The 13,578-nt window shown below is 38.4% G+C and overlaps 1 protein-coding gene across 1 annotated transcript in view; it reads left to right on the top strand.

Annotated features, from left to right (window-relative positions):
• WWC2 (WW and C2 domain containing 2) overlaps positions 1–13,578 on the top strand; it is a 93,498-nt gene that overhangs the window by 50,157 nt on the left and 29,763 nt on the right. The window contains exons 5-9 of the mRNA XM_041395839.1: positions 2,957–3,036; positions 5,739–5,868; positions 6,579–6,725; positions 7,721–7,794; positions 11,009–11,251. Of these exons, the coding sequence (XP_041251773.1) occupies positions 2,957–3,036; positions 5,739–5,868; positions 6,579–6,725; positions 7,721–7,794; positions 11,009–11,251 (674 nt within the window). The remainder of the gene's footprint in view (positions 1–2,956; positions 3,037–5,738; positions 5,869–6,578; positions 6,726–7,720; positions 7,795–11,008; positions 11,252–13,578) is intronic.

The raw sequence follows: 13,578 nt of genomic DNA on the forward strand, positions 1-13,578 counted from the left end.
ATATGTGCCTAAAATAGGTGACCTGAATCTTGTCTGCAGAGTTTAGAAAGGTGCAGTCCAAGAGTATCTGTATCAGCATAAAGTGTGTGGTCACCCAAAGCCACTGGAGATGAAAATTGAGATAAGAAAATGTGGAACCCTGTGATGCTAGGGCTGGAAAGTGGTTGTCATGGAAGATGGCAAGAGAGGTATGGCTGTTACCACAGTTTACCCTTATTTGACTGTTTGAAGATGCTTGCTAATATGCCAGCTTCGGGCATTTCGCAGTATATGCATGCATGGACTTAATGAGAAACAAAGTCATTAGTAATCTGCCAGCCAGCTACTTAGATTTTGCACTTGGTTAGATCAGTTGTACTAAACCTATTTCTCTGTCTGAATGTATCTGAGGCTTACTGGTATCATCAGGTTAGCGGTGGCTGGAGGGGGAAACAGCATTTGATGAAGTTCTGAATTGGCCTTTGGCCTTTTCCTTGTTAGCTGTGTGTAATAGAAATGTGTGGAGCCTTCTGGATACATGAACTGCCTGTTGTGCAGCAGGTCATGGAGAAAATATGACCAAAATCAGACACCTGTTAAATTAAATAAGAAGGAGAAAAAATGTTTTTCTCACCAGACTAAAATTGAGGGATCACATCTTCCAGTAGACTTTTTGAGTGGGGCCATTTGGGGTCCTAATTAGCAATCAGCAAGATAACTCAAACAGCACAAAGCATATGTGATCACAGTAAGTTTTATGCACATGCAGCATGTGAGTAGGAAATGCAACTTTATAAAATAACAAGGGGTGGAGGGGCTGGGGAAGGTGGCCATGTTGTTCCATTAGGACTTGAGTGCTGGGAATAGAAAACGGTCAGCACAGGAGCCTGCTTGAAGATGTGGTTAGGAGTGCAAAAGAGAGACCTGTCAGGTGACTGAAGATGATGTACAGAAGCAGTAGGAAGGGGGTGAATGTTAGAAGTGAAGAGTTGTGAAAAAGCAGGAATTACATGAAAGTTTTGAAGGAGAAGACAAGGAGCCTAAGAATAGTTTAATGCAGGGATGTGCAGTAAACACAGAGGCTATATTACGATGTAGGTCACATCCTTCTAGGATAATGCACCCAACTCACATTTCTTGATAATGAAATGATGATGAAGTACAGCAGAGGACACTCAGAAGATGATCTTGAGGAAAAATGTAAGAGTTTATGAGAGATGCAATTCTCTGAGTTGAAATCAAGTATGCCTTCTGTTATTAATATAAATACATGTTTCTGATTTTGAAAGGGAAAGGTTTAGCTATTCTGTATTTTTCAGAAAAATTCACACTTGTTTCATATTTTACACATCACTTTAGCTGGAACACAGAGGTGATATCTGTTCATTTTCCTTAACCTTGATCAGAACACTTGAGAAATTATTCTTGGAGTTTTCGTACTAGTCAAGGAGAAAATAGCTGGGGAGCATTGAATGTATACTTGGAGAAATTTATCATGCTGACTATTCAGTGTGGTCAAAATAAAAACAGTTTTCTGTCAAGTAAAGCAACTAGTGATGATAGTATGATAGTTTCCAAAAGCCTGAACATAACCCCTCATCCAGAGAACAGATTTTGCTTTGAAGAAAATGGAGATTAAAAGCATTTTATTTTTGTCACAGAAAATATATTAGCCAGAAACTGCAAGCTGGAATGTCTAAGTATCATTCACAACCCCCTACAAAGACTGAGTAAATCACTAGTTATTTTAGAAATGTAAGGCATTTTAAGTCTTTTGGAGAGCTGTAGCAGCTGCTGATGCTGAGCACTTAGTTACCTGGCATGCTGGGAATCATACTTTTTTTTTTATTCTTTTAAATTATTTTTATTTGAAGAATATCAGCAATTAGGAAGTCTAAGGGGGTATGGATACAAAATATCTTGAAGGCATGTTTTGAAATTAATTTCAGTTAAAGTGGTCTACATTTATATTAGTATAATAAAATTTTCAAGAGTTGAATATCTGAGTAGCTTATAAAAAACAGCAATAATTTTACGGAGGTAGGTGACAGCAGTGGACTTTAGTTTTTCCTGTTTTCACCTTAATGATTGGAAAATTAGAAAGCCTAACAATATCTAGCTAGTATGTAGAGTGCAAACTAGCCAGCTGTAGGTGTATAAATACCAAAATCTTGGACTCCACACTTGAAGGAGGCATTTGTGTTTAAGTACATTCATTTTTAGGTGGTTCCTAAAACTTTGTTTCATACATTTGGGAAATAAGACATTGAAAATTAAATCGAGGATTTTTAAATTTAATCTTGATTCATAAATATTTTGTAGTGTACTCATATCTGCTGACATCTCAAATAGCAGCATTAAGGTTAAGAAGCAATTGACTGTGCAGATTTAGGGAGACTAGGGAATATTTTTCCAAAGACATTTTTATTAAATATACACCTATATTTGTGATTTGCGTGTCTTTCGTGATTGTTGTCTTTGGACTAAATAAGTGTGAATTATATATTTAGGGATCCAGTGGCTGTAAAGCTTTAAAAGAATGGATGGTTCCTAGGGAAAAAAAGAGTCCATTTTGTCTTTTACAGTGCAACTGACTGAACAGCTTCCAGGAATTATAAAGTGAAAATATAATAAAACTAAAAGTAAACAGGCATGTCCCTGTAGGACAGCTGGAATGCATGCTTAACAAGTGAGAAGTAAATTACTTGTTAAAGTTCTCTCAGGTTTAATAACACAGTGTGGTATCAATACAAATAAGGAATGTGATTTAATCTGCTTGTGTCCCTTTAATACTAAAGCATGTTGCCCATAGACTTCAGGAAGAGATAAGATCTTTTTTTTTTTTAATGTGTGTCAGTAGAGCAATTTACTCTTCTTCTCTCATCTGATGTAGTGCATACTTTAATTGTTTAAAGCCATGTGTTACATCGTTTAACAAGAGGAATTTTCTAACTCTTGCTTTGATTTAACACACAAGGTTAAGAAGCTGAAGAGAGAACTCTCTCAGATGAAGCAAGAGCTGCTGTACAAGGAGCAGGGCTTTGAAACACTGCAACAGTGAGTAAATGAAAATAGTAGAAACGAACTTAATTCAGTCACCTGATTTCTTTTCTTTGGCATGGAATTGAATCTGTTTTATCTGAGAGAATTATTGTGGAGAAAAAGGAGACGCTAATAACTCTGTTATAAAATGGGAAATCTGTGGAAATGGCAGCCCTTTTGTGCAAGTGTTAACATAAGAAATTTGTCTCCCCTCTTTTTTTTTTTTTTTTTTTCCCCACAGGGTAGCTTGTGTTGCAAAGAGGCAGAAAAAAGGGCAGTAGTCAGGGGACCCCAGGACAAAATTAGCTGCTTTGTGTGTCCAATTTAAATTTTTTTTTTTTAATTTTTGAAAAGGTACTTGGGTCTTTCTTTCCTCTTTCCCCACCTATGAGCTCAAAAGAAAGAGAAAGGTGCTGCTCTTGGAGGTACAAATGGTACACAACTCTGCAGGGTTGGAAATTAGTCACAATTTGAGGATTAGAGACCCGCCTTTCTTTGTTTCAGTTGCTGGGATGTCTGGTGTCCAAAGGGCTGATGCTGAACCGGATGAGCTTTCTGGGTATTTTACCAGTTAGATTACTAGGGAATTATTTTTTTTCAGTCTAAGAACTCCCTGCTACTCCTGCCTTACAACATTAGGACCTAAAATATTAAACATTACTGGAACTGTCACCATAAAGAACTTGCTGCACAGAAAACCTTGCTAACAAGTGTGTTTTCTTGAGTAAAGTGAAGAGGAATTTATTAATGCTTGCTGTTTTCCACATTGTGGTATGTACCCATACATTAAGGATACATTGCCACAGTAAAATGCTGAGCTGCTTGCCCTAGTACACTAGTTCCAGTAGCAGAAACAATCCTCAACACATTAGGAAGATGCCAGTTAAGTCTCTACCCTCCTTCATTTTGACTAAAACAGAAATGTAAGATTTGTCTCTAACTTAAATATATACAGAACAGCAAGGATAGTTGATTGAATTTAACCATGAATCAGATCTCATTTGTAGTAAAATTTAAAAGAAGAAAGACATATTGATTCTAAAGCTTAAGGTAATAAAAACTCATGCTGCTGTCCCAGGATTAAAGGTTAGCCAATCATGCTGGTTTTATTATATTAATTCAACAATGAAGTATTGTTTTAAAGCAGCTTGCTCACAAGCCATTTTGATAGGAATCCAAAGCATGTTTCAGAAACTGTCAACAGCATTCCACAGAAACACAATGGACGTTTGTTTTTAAAATTCAGTCAGCCACTTTCAAACAGTACTAATCCCATTAATTTAAAACAGGATGATGGAATATCTTATATATCAGAGATCCTTCTTGTCTATCTTAATTATATACAGAATAAAGCAGTAGCGATTTGAATGTGGCACGTCATCTTACTAGACAGCATGTGTTGTATTACCCAAACGTTCACTCATGATCCCAATTGTTGGTGTATCCTGTATCTATTTGACCTTAGCAACCTGGTAAGTTACCAGAAATTGAGAGTTGTCAGACAGTAAGTGCTTGCCTATGAAAGAGTTTGAGGAACTTTCAAACTAAAATAAACATATCCTTGAATAGGAATGATTGCCAAGTCACAGAGGTAATTTCCTTACAATAAGGCAGTTTAGTTTTCACAAAAACTGGAATGTAGAGAAAAGAGAACAGATATGCTCACAGCTTTACAGACTACTTTAGAACTTTGATATTTTTGTGGCCAAAACTTTAAGAAAAATAGAATACAGTTACAGGTGTTTTGTGCAAGTTGCTATTCTTGCTGGGGACACTCATGATCACTTCTGGTTTGTTCACTCCTCACTGACAAGGCTGTTAACTTCCAGCAAAGATGATGGATGATGATAAAAACCAGAAAACCAATTGTATTATACAAGAATTTATTCATTACTAAATGCTGGATTTCTATCAAGATGGCTTTTGGTTGGTTTTAATTTTTGAAGCACAGCTGCAGTAATTTCCATGATGCTATGAAATACTCTGTTAAACCAGAGACCAGAGAAATGTGTTTACAAACTGTAGTTCTTGAAGGAAATGTGGAAATACTAAAATGAATCATCTTTTAAACTCCAAGTTTAGGGTAGCCTTTTTTTATTTTCAGGTTACAGTTTCTGAAATCATTGGTAGTCCAGGAATTTAATGAATTGTCCAATCTATGACATATGGTATTAATTATCCAGAGATTTTGTGAATAAAGAGAGCCTGGTGACTGGCTTAGCAGAACAGCTGTTCCAGACAGTTAATGCCCAGGATTAGGGTAAACCGGAGGGAAGCTGAGACAAGAATGGTGCTGGTTATGTTCCTGCTCAGAAAGGCTGATTAGGACCAAGAAGCCCGCCTGTCTGCCTCTGTCCCATTGTGGGTTTGGGTGGAAGGACACAACTTGAAACAAATTCTGCTCTGCAAGGAGCACAAACAGTTATTAATATGAAAGGTGCATCCAAAAGCTGCCTTATGCTGCAGAGAGTTATGGTGGGAATAGGAATTTGACAGTATTGTCAGCAATAACTCTGTGCTTCTTGAGGTTTTTGCCAAGGATTAAATTGTATTTGAATGGAGATTTCCATGTCATTTTTCCTTTCCATGTCTGTTGAAAGAAACAGTGTCTCACCTCCTTCTCTTCTGTTCTCTAACTCTGCTTCTGCCTGAAGTAGAACAGCAGAGACATTAACATGATTTTCTCTATCTGCTATTAATATTCTCTCTTTCCACAGAATTGACCAAAAAATGTCTGGAGGCCAGAGCGGGTATGAGCTGTGTGAGGCCAAAGCCATCCTGAAGGAGCTGAAGTCCATCCGAAAGGCGATCACTTCAGGCGAGAGAGAAAAACAGGATTTAATGAAGGTATTTTGGTTGGGTAATGGAAGTTTTGTGGATTTTTTTAAAGTTTTTGTGGATTTGTTTTAATATGACTCACTTCCCTGATGATAAATATCTCATATTTTATGCTTTTAAGAGATTCTCAAAACTCTTTGGGCCAAACTAGTATTAAAATTAATTTTCAGATGCAGAAACTGAAGCCTGTGACATTCTTACTTCAAAAAGCTGCTCTGTGTCAGAGAATATAGATTTTATTGGAACTTGAATGTAAGGTACCATGCATATGTTACCTCTAAAGCAGAATTTAGAATATTAAGTGGACAGAATTGATATATTCTGAGATGCCTGACCATTTTGTAAATCAGTGAAAGTTTTCCTAATCTAAATTGTCCTATTTCCATTTTTGAAAGCAGATTTCCTTTTTGGGTTTTTTTGGTTGTTTTTTTTTTTTTTCCAGCAAAATTCATAATTGGTTGACAAATTAAAAAACACAAACAAAGTCCCAAAACAGACATAAACCCAAATGAGTACCTTTTACATTTTCACAGGTGTTGGTCACCCTTAGTGTCACCTATGAATGGCTTGATTAAAAGAACGGGTTGCTTAATATGAAATGAACCCAAAATTTTTATCATGCAGTCTTTTATATAAATATCTTTTGGAGATAAACTGGTATAAACATGGTAAAGTGCAAAGGAACTTTAATGCCACTTCCTTCTCTAATTCCTTGACAGAGTCTTGCAAAGCTGAGGGAAAAATTCAATGCTGACCAAACCACTGAAACATGTGAGCCAGACTTGAGTTCCAGCTCTGTAAACTCACGGCTGTGTTTTCCTAGACAAACTCTGGATACAGGGTCTCAGACTGACATTTCTGGTGAGGTGAGCTTTTCTCTATTTTGTCCAGTGTAAAGAGAAATTGAAGAAGAATGCTACTGTTAATGGAATTGGAATCAAATGGCTGTTCGCTGCTGCAGATACCATATATATGTATCCTTGCTTCACAGAATTACTTAGAATCACTCACACTAGAATTACTTTTCTGATTTTTTGCCCTTGAATTTTATATCAAGATTCAGATGAACTTTATACATTTGACATGAAGCATTTATGAAAATCTGATTTAGTCAAATAGTTCCAGTACAGTGAAGATCAGGAGAAGTGGATAGTATTTTTTATCTGTCTACAGGATATGTTTCACATTACAGACCTATTAACTATGAAGATGATTTTTTTTGGTTTTTTTTTAAATTTTCAGGAAAAAAGATCTCAGAATTTAAATGCACAATTGCATTTCACACAGCTGAAAATCTTCATGGAACTATTTGTTCAGTGATTTAGTAAAACCTTGTTTCACCAATATTATATTTTATATACATAGAAGGCTGTTTAATTTTGATACCTTCTTTGAAGTTCTGCAAGCTAAGTTTGTAAGAAAAAGAATGTACAAGGTTTTCCAAAGAGTTTTGTAACAAATTTATTAAAATCTAACTTTGAAATGCACTGACATAGTTCTAAATTCTGAGTTCAACAAAATTCATAGTAGATGAGAATTTTCAGTGCAGTCGCTGCAAGAATTCTTTGAAAATGCTCTGGTTTTACTGTGATAGAATATTGACACTTGGTAGTACAGTAGCTAAAAATGTGTAAAGTGGCTCAGAAGAAAGCAGCACTGTTTTGTACAGCTGAGTAGATGAGAATTAGGCATTTAACAGCAAGTGTGGGCCTGGCTGCAGGGGCAGGGGCAGGGTGGTAGTTTTATTTTTCTTTAACTAGTACTTTTTCTAGCCTCTGCCGGGGTTTTGTTGGTTCGTTTAAAAGCTTTGCATGGTAACGAGGCTACTTTTTTTATTCCGTTGGTTTTGTTCCCTCAGCAGATCGGTGCAAGAAGTAGATCGAATTTAGCAGAGAAGGTCAGACTCAGTCTGCAGTATGAAGAGGCCAAGCGAAGGTAACGGGGTCGGTGGGAGCGTGCGGCCGCAGCGCGGGGCCGGGACGCTGCCGGTGCCCGGGACGCTGCCATTGCCCGGGACGCTGCCGGTGCCCGGGACGCTGCCGGTGCCCGGGACGCTGCCATTGCCCGGGACGCTGCCGGTGCCCGGGACGCTGCCGGTGCCCGGGACGCTGCCGGTGCCCGGGACGCTGCCATTGCCCGGGACGCTGCCGGTGCCCGGGACGCTGCCGGTGCCCGGGACGCTGCCGGTGCCGCGGCTCCAAGGCCGGGCTCGCAGCGACATCCAGCGGGCGGCACCGCCGCGCTCCCTGCCGGGGACTGCAGCGCTCGGGAGCGCTGCGGCTGTTCCCTAGTGCTAAACTGGATGTGTTGTGAAACAAAATTAAAACACTGACAAATTACTGGCTGTTCCAGGATTAAGGGAATAGAGTGAGCTGGCTTTCTGAGGAGAGCAGTTGCCAGGTTATTTAGGTCCATTATATCCTTCTTCAGGATCATAATTTCACTTTACTATACCACTGAAGGCTCATCAGTTTTAGAGTTGCTTCAGACTTCCAGTACAGATTTAGTAGGCTTCATTATTTCTATTTTCCCTTGGGACTTTAGATAATTTAAAAACTTGATATCACTATGGGTTGGCTTTTTTCTCATTAGTTTAACTTGAGGAGAAAAGAAGTCAGGAACTGCTTCGCTGATGAATGTGGAATGCCTTTCAAATAAAGTTCTGTGGTGCTTGCCCGTGCGAGTGGTGCCATCTTGATAAATTGCCACAGCACTGAAAAATGGGCATCAGAAAGCAGAACATTCAGGGTTCGAATGACATCTGGTGCACCAGAAGTGCTGCATAATACTGGGTCAGGATTTACTGTTGGGATAGTACTCTTGTGTGATATTATTTTCTAATACTTGTCAGCAAATTATTTGTCAGCTATTCAGAAGCCTTATTGCTTTTGTTGTGGAGGTTCTTTGTAATTTAAGGGAAATAGGAATCTAAGCATTAATCCACACCCAAAATTTTGGGGTTTTTTTTACTATGAAGAACTAAACAAAGCAACAAAGCAAAGCAATAACGTTTTTCCCCAGATGAAAACTGTGCCTAGAATGCCATTTAATCTGAGATTTAAATATTATTTCAGTTGGAAAACTGTGGCATGATCATTTAAAAAACTACAAAAATAAATTTGCAACTTAGAAGTACCAAATAATGGCTTAGTTGTTTTTAGGTTTTAAAGGCAGGAGTATGCCTGACTGTTTCTTGCCTAATTTCAAAAGTACACTTCCTCCTACAGGGTAGTAGCTACTATCCTTACCAGTAACAACAGTAATCCTTTATATGCTCATCATGGATCATAAAACCTCGTTGTATAATCAACGCATTCATCAAAGAACACCAAGGCTATTGTGTTTGTTCAGTATTGAACATGTATGATTTTGGCTCAGAATCATCATGTACATAATGGTAATTGTCAGGTGGTCACTTAGATGGAGATAGGTGGCTTTGTTTCTCAGGCATAATTGATCCAAAACCTGATCACCCTCTGTTTTGGTAATGTTTTGATACCAAGAAGTCCCAGCATTGCATTTTATCTTTCTTTTGTAGGAGTAAAAAACTTCCTTGAAGTAGGTCAGTTTGCCACATCTATCTTGGGGCATGGGGAAAAGAGAAAAAAAAGGAGAAACAGTGCAGTGCTCAGAGTATGGAGTACTGCAGCACAGGATCTTTCTTTCTCACAAATTACTTAGCCAAGAACATGGGTTGAAATTTCAATGTATGTAACTTGGAATAATGAAGATACGCAGCAGTTTGTACATGAAGTTCAGTACCTAATTATACTCCTCCCCCAAGTATTGTGGCCAGTGTAAGCATCACTGTAATTTAATAAGTGTTGACCATCTTCTCTGGAATACTAAATGTGAAAATTCTCAATTATTTAGTGGTAAAATAGCTAAGATGAAGAGAGGATCTTGTAAAGAGGATCTTGTAAGTGAACATCTCTACTTGAAAATTGCCAGATAATTTTGTGCATTGCAGATTTGACGTTGCTTAGCCATCAGAATGTCTTGAAGAGGTGGAGCGTTCATAACTATGCTGAATTCAGTTGCAATTGTTATTCAAAAGGATCTGACACAGCATGCTGGCAATCCTATCCTGATGTAGTGAAGATCTGGCTAATATTCCTGTCTGGCCTGTTGTGTCATCCGACCCTTAAGGGGAAAGGAGCACTCAAGATTCATAGATGCCCATGGTCAAAAAGGAATGACAAAAGTCAAAGGGTCAGCAAAAACTTATGAACTTGTATTAGTAAATTATACACATGGCCTGGAAATTGGGATGTCAGTCCCTGACCTCCTAGTATAAACAAGTGGTGATGGATTTTGAATAGGGGGTAGGATGATATTGAAAAGGGAGAGGAAATAAGAAACAGAGCAAGGAAACAAACAAACATCACTGGCCCTGGTCCCAGCATTAATCCATCTGATGGGGTGTCCAAGGTCCTGGGGTGCCTCTGGGGGTACCTGTTTGTAGCCAAGCTGTCCCTGCCCTGCAGTTACAGGTCTCACTTTCTATGCAAATTAGCTGTCGTGGGCAGTCTGTTCTTCCAGACCTTTCTGGAAATGGGTTGAGGGCTCCAGGAGCTTTGGTGGTCTTGATGCCCCCCACTACTGCAATGGGAAGAGCAGTGGCACGAACTCAAACTGATGAGTTCATCTCTTTTCTCTTTAGGTAGCTACTGTTGTATTGCATTTTTCTTTAATTGCATAGGAGAGCAATACTTTTGTCTTAAGATTTGCTGAAGTGAGCACCTTGCTGTGGTGCACATTCTTTCACCATGGCCATGTCTGTTTTTGAGGAGCTGTCAGCCTCCCACAGTGTAGGAGAAATCCATCATACTCTTGAATGAGTAAAGTATGGTGCCACTGCTACGTTACCAGACAGATTGCTTTCAATAAAGCTTTTAATAACATTGCGACTTCTACTTGAACTGGAATAGGATCAACTAATTTTTAATATGCATGTTGCTGCTGGTCTCGGTATGTGACCTGATTCTCTAGCGTAGTCTGTGTTCTTGTGAAACAAAACTAAAAGTAGGGCCGTTAGTATAAAATGTTGTTATATCCTGATATGTTTCAAAATATTCTATCACTTCTCTCTTTCCTGGGCTTTGTGTGCTGTGCTGGACTCAATTAAATCTCCTTTGTTTTATTTTAGCATGGCTAATTTGAAGATTGAACTCTCTAAGCTAGACAGTGAAGCCTGGCCTGGAGCACTGGATGTGGAAAAGGAAAAACTGATGTTAATCAATGAAAAAGAAGAGCTTTTAAAGGAGCTTCAGTTTATTACACCACGCAAACGTACTCCAGATGAGCTAGAGCAGCTAGAAGCAGAAAGGAAGAGGCTTGAGGAAGAGCTGGTGTCTGTGAAAAGCACACCCAGTCAAGCACTTGCTGAAAGGTAAGTGGTTGCCTTTTGCTAATATTATATGCTGCTTTCTGCAATCTAACCTTTGTACTCATTGCAGAACCTGAACTATGCCTTGATGGGCTGTTTTCCTTCAGTGACTCTTCTATGTAGGTCTTAATTAAATTTGTTATTAGCCCAATAGGCAGAAAAACAAAGAAGTCTTCAGTACTGTGAGAGAATCTGAACACCCTGTATCTGCTCTGCAGTATCAGTTGCTCTGCATTTGTTACCAGCATGAAAATGCCTGTGACAGATGTTAAATAACTGAGGAATGTCAACACACCAGCGGGAAGGCAATACATCATTCACTCATTTCTGATAATAGCTGTAAACTGTTTGAACTCAGGTTACAAAGATTATCTTGATTGTTACAACATCTGAAGCCTTTCATTGTGAGTTTTATTACACACAAAAATGCAACCAAAATGGGAGAAAACCCCAAAAAGTTCAGATGAGAAGGGTAATTGCTGGAAAACTTTCTGAACTTGCTGCTTCCTAACTAGTAAGGGGAGCTACTCTCACAATAAATTGTTTTTAGTCACATTCACATTTTGCAGAAAATCAAAGCTGACTGTCACAGATAGACTTTTCATCAGCTCTAAGTGGAAATAAATTTCGGGGCACCTCTAGCCCACATAAAATGCAATAAACGCAAAATGTCATTGTGTGTATCAGTGTAGTATGCCTTACTGAACAGCATTGTGTGGCTTTCTTACTTCCCTCTATTAGGAAACACCTTCAGTGTGCTGTATTGCCAAATTCCTGTTTTAGGATTAGAAGCTGCATCCTAAATTGTAGCTGAGTAACAAGAAAGTTTTTTGCTTACGAAGTACAAATGTGTGTGTTACACAAGATTTTTAAAGCATTTGTACCATTTATAATAGTTTAAACTGCACTATAATAATAATCCAAATGTGTTTTAGAAGAGGGGAGCTATATTTTCACAGGAGAATACCTGTCTAAGGTAGATTGAATCTAAGATTTTGATAATATGCTGTTGTATAGCTAAATCTTGACTTGAGCTATAAATAGGTAGCTGGTGTCTGAATCTTGTGGTTAGGATTTGCTTTAGTGCCAGAGTAAGTTCTGCACCTGTTTTCCCATACATGTCAGGTGCCCAACTTGGAGTACCAAGGGCAAGTAAAATTGTCCCTTCTTGTCAAGAAGAAATGAATTTTCCATGTGTATTGACAGAATGAGTTGTTAGAGCTTCCTTTTTCCCCCTCTCTTTTCCTCAAACTTTTTTCCTTTGATTTTTAATCCTGAAAATATGGAGTGTTTGGGCTTTATGTCCTGAAGTTAATGTATGGTATGTTGTGCACTGCTGGTTGAAGTAGCACTTATAGTGGCTTCTGGGTTGTTTTTTTGTTATTCCGGTGAATCTCCAGTGAATTTCTAGCTTCAACTGTTTATATTAAAACTGTCTCCTTTGATGACTTCAGAGCACAAAAATTCTTTCACACGAGGCTATTTTGAGGATTATTTCTGGTTTGTCTACTATAAACATAAAATAAATCTTTTTCAGAAGGATTCAGATGATGAAACTTTCTGAAATGTTAATTTTAAAAGAATACATTTAATTGTACCAGATCGATCAGCAGGATTTTGTTTCTTGGAGTTGAGGGAGACTCTCCCCTCCCTTATCAGTGGAGGAGCCATGCCATCTTCAAAATATTGCACTATTGTTGCATTACCATTTTCTTCTATGAGGTTTCATGAATGCCTTCAGTTTGCTGTGTTTTCACAGCTACTGATAATGAAGCAGCAGCATAAGAAGCTGTGGATTGTACCAGAGCTTAATGCAATGAGGGTTCTTTCATTTGGTTTAGTGGTTTGAATTTTTTCATTTCTAAAGGGAAAAGAAACAGGAGACGTGCTCTGACTTAAAACAAAAACATTATAGCATAGCCCTGGGTTATTTTGGAGCAGGATGCTGAAGTTGCCACTAGTAGATGTATGTGGATTCAATTTACAGAAGGAGGGTGTAGATCATAACATATCGACTTCAAAAAGACAGAGACAGGGCATACTCTGGCTGCTTTAAGAAGCCTTAAAGCAACTGTGTAGGAATAACTGGATTGTGGAACTGTTGAGAATTACTTGCTACTTTCTTGCCTCTGAGTTCCTTTATAGCTTTAGTCCTTGGCAGTATCTCCCAAGTAAACACAGCCATTTGAACAGATCCATGATTTAAGTACTTGATTGTGCTGTTGCCTACAAAATGGGCACCTGCTCTTGTGCCTGTCACAAACATGTCCACCTAAGTTTGCATTGAAAGGTTAGGTATGTGCACTTTAAATTTTATGTATTTTCTTTAA

This window comes from Onychostruthus taczanowskii, unplaced genomic scaffold (genome assembly GCF_017590055.1).
Source record: "Onychostruthus taczanowskii isolate IOZ18803 unplaced genomic scaffold, ASM1759005v1 scaffold12, whole genome shotgun sequence".
Taxonomy (NCBI): domain Eukaryota; kingdom Metazoa; phylum Chordata; class Aves; order Passeriformes; family Passeridae; genus Onychostruthus; species Onychostruthus taczanowskii.